The following is a 16,503-nucleotide window of genomic DNA, read 5'->3' as shown; positions in this document are numbered from 1 at the left end:
CTGCAATGGTACAGGAATGGCAGAGAAAAGCTACCCAGTCCAAGGTCAGGGGCGGCAGCCGGGAGGAGCTATCCCAAGACCCCACGCCTGAGGCCAGGGGTGGCGGCCGGGAGAAGCTATCCCACGCCCGAAGCCAGGGGCAGCGGCCAGGAGGACCAACGCCAGGTCCAAGGAGTGGTGGCTGCCTGGGCACAGGAGGGCCTAGAGGCGCTATCCCACTTTGAAGGTCAGGAAGGGCTGCGGTGAGGAGATATCCCTCATCCAAGGTAAGGAGCAGTGGCTGCACTTTGCTGGAACAGCTGTGAAGAGATACCACACATCCAAGGTAAGAGAAACCCAAGTAAGATGGTAGGTGTTGCAAGAGGGCATCAGAGGGGAGAAACACTGAAACCATACTCACAGAAAACTAGTCAATCTAATCACACTAGGACCACAGCCTTGTCCTACTCAAGGAAACTAAGCCATGCCTGTGGGGTCACCCAATGGGCAGGTCACGGTGGAGAGATCTGACAGAATGTGGTCCACTGGACAAGGAAATGGCAAACCACTTCAGTATTCTTGCCTTGAGAACCCCATGAACAGTATTAAAAGGCAAAATGATAGGATACTGAAAAAGGAACTCCCCAGGTCAGTAGGTGTCCAATATGCTACTGGAGATCAGTGGAGAAATAACTCCAGAAAGAATGAAGGGATGGAGCCAAAGCAAAAGCAATACCCAGCTGTGGATGTGACTGGTGATAGAAGCAAGGTCCGATGCTGTAAAGAGCAATATTGCATAGGAACCTGGAATGTCAGGTCCATGAATCAAGGCAAATTGGAAGTGGTCAAACAAGAGATGGCAAGAGTGAATGTCAACATTCTAGGAATCAGCGAACTGAAATGGACTGGAATGGGTGAATTTAACTCAGATGACCATTATATCTACTACTGCAGGCAGGAATCCCTCAGGAGAACTGAAGTAGCCATCATGGTTAACAAAAGAGTCTGAAATGCAGTATTGGATGCAATGTCTAAAACGACAGAATGATCTCTGTTCGTTTCCAAGGCAAACCATTCAATATCACAGGAATCCAAGTCTATGCCCCAAACAGTAACCCTGAAGAAGCTGAAATTGAACGGTTCTATGAAGACCTGCAAGACCTTTTAGAACTAACACCCAAAAAAGATGACCTTTTTATTATAGGGGACTGGAATGCAAAAGTAGGAAGTCAAGAAACACCTGGAGTAACAGGCAAATTTGGCCTTGGAATACAGAATGAAGCAGGGCAAAGACTAATAGAGTTTGGCCAAGAAAATGCACTGGTCATAGCAAACACTCTCTTTAAACAACACAAGAGAAGACTCTACATATGGACATCACCAGATGGTCAACACCGAAATCAGATGGATTATGTTCTTTGCAGCCAAAGATGGAGAAGCTCTATAGAGTCAGCAAAAACAAGACTGGGAGCTGACTGTGGCTCAGATCATGAAATCCTTATGCCAAATTCAGACTTAAATTGAAGAAAGCAAGGAAAACCACTATACCATTCAGGTATGACCTAAATCAAATCCCTTATGATTATACAGTGGAAGTGAGAAACAGATTTAAGGGCCTAGATCTGATAGATAGAGTGCCTGATGAACTATGGAATGAGGTTTGTGACATTGTACAGGAGACAGGGATCAAGACCATCCCCATGGAAAAGAAATGCAGAAAAGCAAAATGCTGTCTGGGCGGGGGTGTGGGGGGGGGCATTACATATAGCTGTGAAAATAAGAGAAGTGAAAAGCAGAGGAGAAAAGGAAAAATATAAGCATCTGAATGCAGAGTTCCAAAGACTAGCAAGATGAGATAAGAAAGCCTTCCTCAGCGATCAATGCAAAGAAATAGAGGAAAACAACAGAATGGGAAAGAGATCTCTTCAAGAAAATTAGAGATACCAAGGGAATATTTCATGCAAATTTGGGCTCGATAAAGAACAGAAATAGTATGGACCTAACAGAAGCAAAGATATTAAGAAGAGGTGGCAAGAATACACAGAAGAACTGTACAAAAAAGATCTTCATGACCCAGATAATCACGATGGTGTGATCACTGACCTAGAGCCAGACATCCTAGAATGTGAAGTCCAGTGGGCCTTAGAAAGCTTTACTACAAACAAAGCTAGTGGAGGTGATGGAATTCCAGTTGAGCAATTCCAAATCCTGAAAGATGATGCTGTGAAAGTGCTGTACTCAATATGCCAGCAAATTTGGAAAACTCAGCAGTGGCCACAGGACTGGAAAATGTCAGTTTTCATTCCAATCCCAAAGAAAGGCAATGGCAATGAATGCTTAAACTACCGCATAATTGCACTCATCTCACACGGTAGTAAAGTAATGCTCAAAATTCTCCAAGCCAGGCTTCAGCAATACATGAACCGTGAACTTCCTGATGTTCAAGCTGGTTTCAGAAAAGGCAGAGGAACCAGAGATCAAATTGCCAACATCCGCTGGATCATGGAAAAAGCAAGAGTTCCAGAAAGACATCTATTTCTGCTTTATTGACTACGCCAAAGCCTTTGACTGTGTGGATCACAATAAACTGTGGGAAATTCTGAAAGAGATGGGAATACCAGATCACCTGATCTGCCTCTTGAGAAATCTGTATGCAGGTCAGGAAGCAATACTTAGAATTGGACATGGAACAACAGACTGGTTCCAAATAGGAAAAGGAGTACATCAAGGCTGTATATTGTCACCCTGTTTATTTAACTTCTATGCCGAGTACATCATGAGAAATGCTGGACTGGAAGAAACACAAGCTGGAATCAAGATTGCCAGGAGGAATATCAATAACCTCAGATATGCAGATGACACCACCCTTATGGCAGAAAGTGAAAAGGAACTAAAAAGCCTCTTGATGAAAGTGAAAGAGGAGAGTGAAAAAGTTGGCTTAAAGCTCAACATTCAGAAAACGAAGATCATGGCATCCAGTCCCATCACGTCATTGGAAATAGATAGGGAAACAGTGGAAACAGTGGCAGACTTTATTTTTGGGGACTCCAAAATCACTGCAGATGGTGATTGCAGCCATGAAATTAAAAGACGCTTACTCCTTGGAAGGAAAGTTATGACCAACCTAGATAGCATATTCAAAAGCAGAGACATTACTTTGCCAACAAAGGTTCATCTAGTCAAGGCTATGGTTTTTCCTGTGGTCACGTATGGATGTGAGAGTTGGACTGTGAAGAAGGCTGAGCGCTGAAGAATTGATGCTTTTGAACTGTGGTGTTGGAGAAGACTCTTGAGAGTCCCTTGGACTGCAAGGAGATCCAGCCAGTCCATTCTGAAGGAGATCAGCCCTGGGATTTTTTTGGAGGGAATGATGCTGAAGCTGAAACTCCAGTACTTTGGCCACCTCATATGAAGAGCTGACTCATTGTAAAAGACTCTGAGGCTGGGAGGGATTGGGCGCAGGAGGAGAAGGGGATGACAGAGGATGAGATGGCTGGATGGCATCACCGACTCGATGGACATGAGTTTGGGTGGACTCTGGGAGTTGGTGATGGACAGGGAGGCCTGGCGTGCTGCGATTCATGGGGTTGCAAACAGTCGGACATGACTTAGGGACTGAACTGACATATATCTCAATATCCTATTTCTAAAATAAGTCTTGCTGTGCATTGTATAGTCCCTCAAAGATGAACCAGAAAGAGATCAAAGTATGTAGAGATTTACAAAGTTTGCTAATATATATTTTTTCCATTTTAAATGTTGTTCTTCAGTCACTAAGTCATGTCTGACTCTTTGTGACCCATGAACTGAAGCTCATCAAGCTTCCCTGTCCTTCACTATCTCTTGTAATTTGTTCAAGTTCATGTCCATTGAGTCAGTGCTGCCATCCAACCATCTCATCCTCTCTTACCCTCTTCTCCTCCTGTCCTTAATCTTTACCAGCATTAAGATCTTTTCCAGTGAGTCAGCTCTTTGTATCAGGTGACCAAAATATCGGAGCTTCAACTTCAACATCAGTCCTTTTAATGAATATTCAGAACTAAATTCCTTTGTCCTTAGTCTTCCCATATATATTTAGTGACTTGCCTACAAGTGCTGCTTTTGGTTCAGCCTGGCATATAAACAGCATCAGAAATTCTATTATTTGGGGGGGCTCCAAAATCACTGCAGATGGTGACTGCAGCCATGAAATTAAAAGATGCTTACTCCTTGGAAGAAAAGTTATGACCAACCTAGATAGCATATAAAAAGCAGAAACATTACTTTGCCAACAAATGTCCGTCTAGTCAAGGCTATGGTGTTTCCAGTAGTCACACATGGATGTGAGAGTTGGACTATAAAGAAAGCTGAGCACTGAAGAATTGATGCTTTTGAACTGTGGTGTTGGAGAAGACTCTTGAGAGTCCCTTGGACTGCAAGGAGATCCAACCAGTCCATTCTGAAGGAGATCAGCCCTGGGATTTCTTTGGAAGGAATGATGCTAAAGCTGAAACTCCAGTACTTTGGCCACCTCATGAGAAGAGTTGACTCATTGGAAAAGACTGTGATGCTGGGAGGGATTGGGGGTAGGAGGAGAAGGGGATGACAGAGGATGAGATGGCTGGATCGCATCACTGACTCAATGGATGTGAGTCTGAGTGAACTCCAGGAGTTGGTGATGGACAGGGAGGCTTGGCGTGCTGAGGTTCATGGGATCGCAAAGAGTCGGACACGGCTGAGTGTCTGAACTGAACTGAGCATATATACATTTGTGTGATCAGTTGCTCAGTTGTGTCTGACTCTTTGTGACCCCATAGACTAGCCTACCAGGATCCTCTATCCATGGATTCTCCAGGAAACAATACTGCAGTGAGTTGCCATTTCCTACTCCATGGGATCTTTCCAACCCAGGAATCGAACCCCTTCTCTTATGTCTGCTGCATTGCAGGTAGATTCTTTACCACTAAGCCAGCTGCAGGGCCCGTATAAGCAATTAAGCCTACCCATTTCTTGGATCTTAATTGGTCTGGTGATGACTCCCATCTATATGTACAATTACTAAATAGAATATATATGTTTTGGTCCTGTTAATCTTATGTAAATCTAATTATTAATCCAGGTAAGAGCCACTGTGTAAAGAAGACTGTTTTTCTTCCACTTAAGCTATTGATTTATATATTTATTTTTGTGCAGTTATCAAAGCCCAGAAACAGCAGAAATGTCCATCCATTTGAGGTCAAAAGAACATAGAAGAGTACAGGAAAACTTTCATCACCAAAAATGCAATCACTTTTAAGTGAAAGTTCATGGTAGCTGTATTTATCATAGTATAAAAGTGGAAAGAACTCACAAGTCTTTCAATAAGTGATTATTTAAACAAATTATCATCAATATCATGGAATGTTACTAACAATGTAGGGAACAGATGATCTATACACACAAAAGTGCCAAAGAATCTCAAGAGATTTATGTTGAGAGAAAATTCCAATCCCTATTTTCTATATGAAAAAATGTAGCAGTAGAAAAGTTTAGTGATGACCAAGGGTTGGGAATGGTAGCAGAGGAGGAAAGAGGTGTGGTTATAAAAGGAAGGCACAGGGAGTATGTGATGACACATGTGCTTATTGGAATGGGGTAACAGACTGGAATAACTAAAATGGTAATTTATGCAGTGAAGAAAAAGAAAAAACAGCCATGTGATAGCAACTCGCAATGAAATAAGAAGTGCTGTGGTATGCTTAGTCGCTCAGTCATGTCTAAATCTTTGCAACCCCAAGGACTGTAGATAAGCAGGTTCCTCTGCCCATGGGATTCTCCAGGCAAGAATACTGGAGTGGGTTGCCATTTCCTTCTCCAGAAATAAGAAGTAACAGTAAGTAACTAATTTCTGTCTCTGAGAGATAAGTAAAAACAATCACATGGGCAACAAAGCAAGGCAGCGACACCTCATACCAGCATAACACATTATTTTAATTTCCTAAATATATTAAATACTGTAATAAAACAATGTTGAAAAATTTTCCACAGTCACACATTTGAGGGGAACTTGTAGAAATACTGACTCTTAGTGGACACGCCCTATGAATGCAAGATTTAATCAAGAGTCTTGTGTGCTACAAAAGGAAAGTTAACCAAGAGTTCAGTTCAGTTAAGTTCAGTTGCTCAGCCGTGTCCAACTCTTTGCGACCCCATGAATCACAGCATGCCAGGCCTCCCTGTCCATCACCAACTCCCGGAGTTCACTCAGACTCATGTCCATCGAGTCGGTGATATCATCCAGCCATCTCATCCTCTGTTGTCCGCTTCTCCTCCTGGCCCCAATCTCTCCCAGCATCAGTCTTTTCCAATGAGTCAACTCTTCTTATGAGGTGGCCAAAGTACTGGAGTTTCAGTTTCAGCATCATTCCTTCCAAAGAACACCCAGCTGATCTCCTTTAGAATGGACTGGTTGGATCTCCTTGCAGTCAGTCCTAGGGACTCTCAAGAGTCTTCTCCAACACCACAGTTCAAAAGCATTAACAAATATATAAATATATGTATATATATGCAAAGAAAGAAGGGGGGTGGGAGGAAGGAAGTCAGGAAGTAAGAAAGAAAAGAAAAATGTCCCAGGCAATTAAAAGACAATCTCTAGACATGTTGTTTTGCTCTCAATACTCTAGAGATAATCAACAAATTGCTTGGCATCTCCTCAGGGAAAATCTCAAAAAATGAAAGAAATCCATAAATTCTTCTCACTTAGCCATGTCAGAAATACAGGTGAAAGTCATGAGAGATGCTTCATTACAGGTAAAATGACAGGATATTGCATGTGATGCCTCATTTTCAATATCAACAATGTTTCAGTGACATATTCAAAGTTTCAGTTTAGCTCAGTGGCAAAGCCCAAGCAAAATGAGACCGCTTTTGATACCGTTTTGTTTGTTTTCCACTACTCCATAATTCCTGAGCAGGAATAGGACCTTTCTTCTTGTCTCTTCATATTAATTTGTTGAATGTTACTCCATAGGATGACAGACAAAATGCTGAAAAACACCTTTGAAACATCACCATGAAATTTGTTTTACACAAACAATGGTATCTCTGATGGAGGGCAAAGTAGAGAGCAAATGACACATAACAAAAGCGATGTGAATTTTTAGAAATTGGGAAAATTCAAAAGCTGGGGGTATTGTCTTTCTTTTTTAAATCCTTCCAAATTCTTAGTTATTTAGCACTCCACGTGCTTTTTTGTGACCTCCTTTCCACATCATTTAATATTTAATGATTATTTAAATAAATGTAAAAGACAATTCTTTCCAGATCCCTTGATGAGCAAAATGGAATTCCCACCTCACACTGAGATGTAGAAAACATTATTTGCATATTAAGAGACTTCTAAGTAGCCAGTTTTATGGTATTGGTACAATGATCAACATATTCTTTGATGTCAAGTGAGATCTGACTGAAAATATAAATTATCTCATGAGGTACAGCTTTAAAAAAATAAAAACTGATATTCAACAAAGATGTTAAACTCTGAGAAAACTATTTGGTTTTTGTAGAATGTTAAAGCATGAGAGAAAAACAAAAGCACTCTATCTTTTCTTATATTTACAGGAAAATTGAAATTTGCTAAGTTTGTATGTTCTCACTTTCATAGTTGCAAAACGAAGCAAAGAAACAAAAGCAAGTTTCATACTACTTCTTACTAAATATATTGAAGATATTTCTCTAAATTTATTCTCTAGTGATGCACATTTCAATATTTCTGATATAAGAAAAGTATATACATCAAGGCAAGACTGGCGATTAGGAGGTCATAAAATTATAAGCAGTATTTTTAGTGAATTAAATGCAGATTTCATGTAATCATTTTCACATATAATGTTATAAAATTGTGCTTTTATTCCTTTTATTATAAAGATCCTTTAGCGATTACTGTCACTGTAATTTTTATTGTAATCTGTATCATTTCTATTTCTTTAAAGAAACATTCAGGCTCACAATATTTTAAATTTAATAATTATCTACCTTAATCTGCCATCCACTTCTTACACTGGTATATTCTTGATATGTGAATTATTAGGGACCTTCAGATATATTTTTATTTGATTATATAAAAATAACTATCTTTTGTATTATAGTTTGAAGGAATTTCTTTGACTTAAGATGTAAAATTTAAAATGATATACAAGAATCCATGTGTAGCCATTCTATAGTGTATTTCATCCCATCACTCTAGTGCGTTATTACTTAACATAGGAACTTTGAACATTTTTTTTTATCATACTGTGGCCCATTGTGCTCAGTTGCTAAGTTCCAGGTGACTGAGACCCCATAGACTGTAGCCTGCCAGGCTTCTCTGTCCATGGGATTTTCCATGGCAAGAAACTGGAATGTGTTGCCATTTCCTTTCCATGGGCTCTTTCTGACCCAGTGATTGAACTCATGTCTCCTGCATTGGCAGGCAAATTCTTTAATCCTGAGTCACCAGGGAAGTTTCCTTTTAAAGTTTAGCATCCCTTTATTCAAAGCAAGTTATTATGATATTCAAGATATGAAAATAATGCTAATTACTTCTCTTTCTTCCAATTTGCTCAACTTTCCTCATATTGCCTTGGCTTCTTGCATAATAAAATACATTTGAATTCTTACAAGTTAGTAGAAGTCCATTATAGTGAAAATGCCCCTTGGGTCAGATTAATATATTAAGAAAATATAGATCAAAATAAATTTTTATTCACATTTTGCTAAAATAACTAAGAAACTTAGAAGATTAAAAAAATCCAAGCACTCTGATGGCCCAGTATTATTTCTGCAGAAGGGGCAAGGCTTGGAATAAATTGCATGTATTCCATTGTACATTATATAATCTTCACCTGTTAATCATATTGCCTTGACAAAGAAGGTATGTCACAGTGCAGATGAATTTACATACATAAAGAAGATCTGTTTGAGCTAAACTATTGACTTCATTTTATATATATATATATATAACCTGTAACCATATTGGCCTTGTGTATGAAAATAAACTTTCAGATAAGTTGAATTGTTTTCCCAAACTAGCCCTTTTTATATACCATAAGGAAATTTAGAGCAGAGATTCTATCTATCATGTACCTATCTTTCTATCTACCTATTATACGTCTTATATGTTTCTTCACAGAAATATGTCTCACTGCAATCTGTTACAGTTTTCTTATTTATACAGCTGTCTAATACGTGTCAAGTGTGTTAACTGTTTCAGCCTATATCAACTGTACATAGAACTATATAGGACTCTGTGTTGGAGTAGCAAGTTCTACACATTTTCTGAATTCTGGTTTTAAAATTTTATTATGGATAGTATTTAATAGCATCATAATTTATTATATAATTGGCATAAGTATTGTCATATTATTAAATTTAATTTATACATTTCACTATGTAATTGCAATTATATAAATGACTAGATAGAAATTATAGAAAGTTTGCAAGAACAGCACAATAATAGTTTATATATGTAGCCCTCAAATTTATGTCTTAACTTTTTTCTTGTCATATCTATGTCTGTATCTATTATATTTCTTGTTTGTATCTATACATCTATGTATGTATATATGTATCTATTTATCTATCATCTCTCTATCTATAACATCCTGGTTTTTCAACCTTAGTAATATTGAGATTTTAGACAGATATGGTGATTTATAGGATGTTTAGAGGCATCTCTGACCTCCAATCATCATATGCCAATAGCTTCCACATTCCAGTTGTAACAATTAACATGTCTTCTCAATTTTGACAAATGTCCTTTGGTTAGTAAAATAATTTCCAGTTCAGAAACAGCAACTATCTCTGTCTCTATCACTATTTATATATTTTATTATATGTAGGAAAATGAAAGTGTTAGTTGCTCAGTCATGTTTGACTCTTTGCAACCCCATAGACTGTAGCCTGCCAGACTCCTCTATCCTTGGGATTCTCTGGGCCAGAATACTGGAGTGAGTTGCTATTCCCTTCTCCAGGGGATTTTCTTGATTCAGGGATTGAACCCAGATCTCCTGAACTGCAGGCAGATTCTTTATTATCTGAGCCACGAGATGAGTTTATTTTCAAATATCCTAAACTGGAAAGTTTAATCTGTTTATACTAGCTTTGCATAGTGAAACTCTTCCAGATGATGATACATAGAACCTATTGACTATGTTGATATTTCTACCCAGAACAGGTTCTTTAATAAACCTGAATGGAAAGACTCAATGGAACAGGGTCGAGTGAATTCATCCTCATGGGAATTACTGACCGCCCTGAGCTGCAGGCTCCATTGTTTGGGCTCTTCCTCATCATCTACGTGATCTCAGTGGTGGGCAACTTGGGCATGATCATCCTCACCAAGATGGACTCCAAGCTACAGACACCCATGTACTTCTTTCTTAGACACCTTGCTTTTACAGATCTTGGTTATTCTACAACTGTGGGACCCAAAATGTTAGTAAATTTTGTTGAGGATCAAAATATAATCTCCTATTACTCTTGTGCTATGCAGCTAGCTTTCTTTCTTGTGTTTATCATTAGTGAAATTTTTATTCTGTCAGCAATGTCTTATGACCGCTATGTGGCCATCTGTAACCCTCTTCTCTACCCAGTCATCATGTCACAAAGAGTATGCTGGGTGCTGGTAGCGATCCCCTATGTCTACAGCACATTTGTGTCTCTTCTCGTCACCGTAAAATTATTTAATTTATCTTTCTGTGGCTACAGAGTCATCAGTCATTTCTACTGTGATAGTCTTCCTTTGTTACCTTTGCTCTGCTCAAATACACATGAAGTAGAAATGATTATTCTGATTTTAGCTGGGTTTGATTTGATTTTGTCTCTTCTGATAGTTCTTGTGTCTTACCTTCTCATTCTTGTATCCATTCTCAGGATGAGCTCTGCTGAAGGCAGGCACAAGGCTTTCTCTACCTGTGGATCCCACTTGACTGTGGTCATAGTGTTCTATGGGACTTTACTATTTATGTATGTGCAACCAGAGTCCAGCCATTCCTTTGACACTGATAAAGTGGCTTCCATATTGTATACTCTCATTATCCCTATGTTGAATCCCTTAATCTACAGCTTGAGGAATAAAGATGTAAAATGTGCACTACATAGAGTGTGGAAAAAATCAGGCAACCTTTTTTATTAATATGCAATGCAATTTCTATAAACTGGTTATGGACTCTAAATTTTGTTCTATGTGCCTCCAAATTAAGTAGTGAGTATAAATATGTTCAACAATTATTTATAGATTATATTATATATACTAGGAAATTCCAACTGTTGCAAATAGATTAATGAACAAAATAGTAAAAAAAAAAAAAAATTGCCTTAAGCATAAAAGACCAATTTTGTACATAAATTAAGTAAATGTCAGGAGAATGTGTTAGGTGGATATAGACAAAGAAATGACTGTCCAGGTTTCTGAATGTTTTCTCATCTTTTAGAAAAAAGTTACAGCATGTTGTGTATGTCTGTGAGTTTTTTATTTTCTTTTGTTTTTGCCATCACACTTTCCCCAGTATGTTTCATCTGTGTATTTGAAGTCATCAATCACATTTGTTTTCGCAAATATTCTTATTCTTTACACTGAGACCCCACATTTTCTATCATCAATTCTTCTAATTCCTTATAAGAACCTATTCACCTATTAACTGAAAATATGGCACAAAGTGAAGAAGAACTAAAGAGCCACTTGATGAAAGTGAAAGAGGAGAGTGAAAAAGTTGGCTTAAAGCTTACCATTCAGAAAACTAACATCATGGCATCCAGTCCCATCACTTCATGGGAAATAGATGGGGAAACAGTGGAAACAGTGGCAGACTTTTTTTTTCTAGGCTCCAAAATCACTGGGCTCCAATCACAATGGTGATTGCAGCCGTGAAATTAAAAGATGCTTACTCCTTGGAAGGAAAGTTATGACCAACCTAGACAGCATATTAAAAAGCAGAGACATTACTTTGCCAACAAAGGTCCGTCTAGTCAAGGCTATGGTTTTTCCAGTGGTCATGTATGGATATGAGAGTTGGACTATAAAGAAAGCTGAGTGCCGAAGAATTGATGCTTTTGACTGTGGTGTTGGAGAAGACTCTGGAGAGTTCCTTGGACTGCAAGGAGATCCAACGAGTCCATTCTAAAGGAGCTCAGTCCTGGGTGTTCATTGGAATGACTGATGTTGAAGCTGAAACTTCACTATTTTGGTCACCTGATGCGAAGAGCTGACTCATTTGAAAAGACCCTGATGCTGGGATATATTGAGGGCAGGAGGAGAAGGGGACAACAGAGGATAAGATGGTTGGATGGCATCACCGACTCGATGGACATGGGTTTGGGTGAATTCTGGGAGTTGGTGATGGACAGGGAGGCCTGGCGTGCTGTGGTTCATGGGGTCACAAAGAGTTGGACACGACTGAGCGACTAAACTGAACTGAACTGATGTTGCAATTCAGCCATTCGTAAGTCCAACTGAAGCCTTATTTTGTCTCAATTCATGCATTTTGTTGAAATCAGAGGACATTTAAATCAAGATAAACTTTGGGATCCCTCAGTAGCTCCCAGATTGGTACTTCTTGTTCTCTCATGTGGCAATTCTTTCTTCATAACTGGTAGTTTGATTGAAGGGATACTAAAATAATTTTGTCCTTTTGAATAAAAATATTTATCCATGTTTAAAAGTAATGTTTTACTTTTTGCATTCTTGAGTAAGAGAAGCACTGATGAATTAATTGTATTGGTTCTCTTTCCTTGGGTTGATGCTTCCAATTTTTATCAACATTTTTTATGCAGTAAGTTTTAATTGACTTTCAGTATTTAACTGCACAATTCATTATTCTACTTGTGGGAAGCAAAGGGAAACAATCTCATTGTTGGTACTATACCATATTTCAAAGGCCTGATACATGGCAGGGATGCAGTCATCTTGCTTTTTAAATTGACTTCTACATTTTCCCATGTGCTACCTTTTACTGTACTTAATAATTCTCCAACTTTACTGAGGTTATTAGTCTACACTATATGCTTTGTTCAGTATCTTGCAGTAAAATTATTTGTTTATCCCATGAAGCTTTAATAAAAAAATTTCACTGGAATACAATTTTTAAACAACATGACACAAAACAGCCAAGATGTCCTTTAACATATGTGGATTAAAAAAATATGGTGTATCCAGAAAATGGATGATAGCTTTTTAAAAACATGTGCTGATGTTATTGTGAGTACAGAGGCAAAAATAAACAAATTAACAAATAATGCTGACCCAAAGCTTATAAAAATGCACTCAAAATGAAAAAGAAAATTAAGTATAAAATGCTAAACAATAAAATATTCAGATAAAGCAGTAAGGGAAAATCTATATCCAAGACCAAGGGCTAGTGGAAAGTTTGTATGACATCAAAACAAAATCTAGATAATCCAATCAAAAAATGATCAGAAGACATAGTCGTTTCTCAAAATAAGTCATACAGATGGTCAAGAGACAGATGAAAATCAGTGTTTCGGATTATTAGAAAAATGCAAGTCAGTCAAAAATTCAATGAGATATTACCTCACATCAGCCAGAATGGTTATCCTCAAAATATCCACTGCTGGGGTCCAGCCCCAGCAGGATCCCAGCAGGATCCCCAGTAGGGATACCCTCAGGATGAATGGCATTAGCAAGAGAGAAAGTAAAGGAGAGAGAAAGAGGCTGATATTCCTTGGTTTACACAGAAAGCCAATAAAGCCCCTGACACGGGACTTGCTCTGTTCATGGAGGCCTCAGGTGCCCGTTCGATGGAGTGAAAACGCAGAGCACTTTCTCGCTTAGAAGCCCGGGCAGGAAAGTGAACTCAGAGAGCCTCTGTGCTCCAGGGGATCAGCCTGAAAAAGAGAGAGAGAGAGAAAGAAAGAATGACACAGGGAGATCCAGCTTAGGTGGAACGGGTCTGCAGCTTTTTTTTTTCAAAAGGAGCTTTTATACCCTGAGTTACACATTTCCAGAAACGAAATATGCAGGGTCATTCAGAGTCAGCTCAACATTCCACCAGTTTGACCCTTATCGAAACCAGGCTCCCTTTCGCATACCTTTCCACTTACAAGGGTCTTCTGTTGTGTTCATTATCTTCTAGCCCTGTGGCCTGATAACATTTTATGACTCTTTCCTGACAAAGGTTGCTGCTGCTGCTGCTGCTAAGTCACCTCAGTCATGTCCGACTCTGTGCGACCCCAGAGATGGCAGCCCACCAGGCTCCTCCATCCCTGGGATTCTCCACACAAGAACACTGGAGTGGGTTGCCATTTCCTTTTCCACCTGAAAACTTGTTCTCTCCTTTAAAGTGTTTTTCTTTATTTTTCCAATCTGCATCATCCTCATAAAGTACTAAAAAAGTTACATTTCATAGAGCAAAAGTATAGTGGGTTACAACAAAGAAAGAACTTATTAACTCAAGGTCTTATGTTGCTAATGTCAAGGCTATTACTTATTTTTCTTACATTCCAACTATATTAATTAATGCATTCCCAGGCACACTATGGATAGGGGATGTGGAGACTTGGCAGCAAGCATTGGATCAACAATGAAACCCTTCATCAGTACTACCTAATAATTTTTCATCCCTCAAAGGACTTTATGCTCATTAGGACTTTTAGAATGCTTAGGCTTCCTGTGCCTTTCATGGTTGGGGAGTTGTGAATAATTATGTGTGTTAGTTGCAAGAGTATGGATAAACCTGTCAAGCAAGCTAAAATGCCAACAGATGGGTTTGAATTGAAATACTCTTTTCATGCTCAGGAGAGTTATTAATTAGAGCCCTAAGTTGATCTTTTTCAGAGAAAGGTGGTCGGGGGATAGCCCCCTGTTAATGTCAGAAGAGTTGGTGAAAAGCATAATATAGTAAACAGTAGGGGTCGTGAAGAGTCGGCCAGGACTGAGCGACTTCACTTTCACTTTTCACTTTCGTGCGTTGGAGAAGGAAATGGCAACCCACTCCGGTGTTCTTGCCTGGAGAATCCCAGGGATGGGGGAGCCTGGTGGACTGCCGTCTATAGGGTCGCACAGAGTCTGACACGACTGGAGTGACTTAGCAGCAGCAGCAGACAGACAGAGTTTGGTTTCAGGGTAGATGCTCGAGCAGGTCCAGGGAGTCCCTGAATCATGGCTGTAACCTAATCACATCTCCCTTTAATACTTCCCAGGCTAGGTTTAAGGAATTTGGAGATGTGGGCTTGAGTGGTACAGTTAAGGTATATAAGATTTTCACAAAAATTTGTTGGGGTCCCTGGCTAAAGAGGAAACCCTGTCTCGGACCCACCGGTGTAATAAACTGCACTCCACTATCCATGCTGTCCTTCTGAGTGGGTTTGTTTACTGGAGTATTTGGCTATAACAATAGAACTCTTTCATGTTTCAGTATTTTAATTATCTGCAGAATGTAGGCTAAATCTGAAAAGAATAAAAAGAAAGACACTAATTTAACTTACCAAAGATAGAAACGTTTAGGGTATCAGTTTATGTAGGATACTCATATGTATACTTTCATGGTTTCTTACTGTCTTATTGGACATGAAATCAGTTAACGTTTTTTTTTTTTTTTTTCCTGAGAGTCAGATTGATCAATACTTTAATGATAGATAACTGAAGATCTTTCCAGATTAAAAAATGCCCAAATAAAACTTAATACAAAGCAAACATATTTTGCTTTGTAAAATATGGAAAAAAGAAACAACGGTTTTATGTATTTAATTCTCTTCTCAAAGAGAACAAATTGGAAAGAAAGGGCAGGTACACGTATATACATATGCAGGTTTTTGTTTTAATGAGGTCAGATTCCTATAGTTGAAATGCTGATTACCCTAAAGCAACAAGAACAACACAATTACACTTTGAATTGCATCCCAGTTTCTCAAGGGATCTTCTCAGGGTACCTCAGTGGAACTGTTTTTGTATGTATGTGTGTGTGTGTGTTTTTGTTGTTTGTTTGTTTTAATATGTGCAATATAAAAAAATGTTACAAAGGGTGGAAATGGACAAAACCAAAGCTTAAAGAAATGAACAAATTCTTAGAAAAGTACAACTTGCCAAAACTCGACCAGGAAGAAATAGAAAATCTTAACAGACCCATCACAAGCACGGAAATTGAAACTGTAATCAAAAATCTTCCAGCAAACAAAAGCCCGGGTCCAGACGGCTTCACAGCTGAATTCTACCAAAAATTTAGAGAAGAGCTAACACCTATCCTGCTCAAACTCTTCCAGAAAATTGCAGAGGAAGGTAAACTTCCAAACTCATTCTATGAGGCCACCATCACCCTAATACCAAAACCTGACAAAGATCCCACAAAAAAAAGAAAACTACAGGCCAATATCACTGATGAACATAGATGCAAAAATCCTTAACAAAATTCTAGCAATCAGAATCCAACAACACATTAAAAAGATCATACACCATGACCAAGTGGGCTTTATCCCAGGGATGCAAGGATTCTTCAATATCCGCAAATCAATCAATGTAATACACCACATTAACAAAAAATAGTAGAATTATTGATTATAAGTAACTTGCATAAC

General features: G+C 38.7%; 1 protein-coding gene across 1 annotated transcript; it reads left to right on the top strand.

The window, feature by feature from the left end:
- The first annotated feature begins 10,168 nt into the window (after positions 1-10,168).
- Positions 10,169-11,110, top strand: LOC113904658 (olfactory receptor 8K3-like). The gene has a single exon (XM_027561778.1). The coding sequence runs from the start codon at positions 10,169-10,171 to the stop codon at positions 11,108-11,110; it is 942 nt and encodes a 313-aa protein (XP_027417579.1).
- Positions 11,111-16,503: the final 5,393 nt, after the last annotated feature.

This window comes from Bos indicus x Bos taurus, chromosome 15, assembly GCF_003369695.1.
Source record: "Bos indicus x Bos taurus breed Angus x Brahman F1 hybrid chromosome 15, Bos_hybrid_MaternalHap_v2.0, whole genome shotgun sequence".
Classification (NCBI taxonomy): domain Eukaryota; kingdom Metazoa; phylum Chordata; class Mammalia; order Artiodactyla; family Bovidae; genus Bos; species Bos indicus x Bos taurus.
This window is presented reverse-complemented; position numbering and strand designations above follow the sequence as displayed.

Bases quoted from the DNA above. Each gene is read 5' to 3' on its own strand.
- LOC113904658 (XM_027561778.1), top strand. From the start codon at position 10,169: ATGGAAAGACTCAATGGAACAGGGTCGAGTGAATTCATCCTCATGGGA.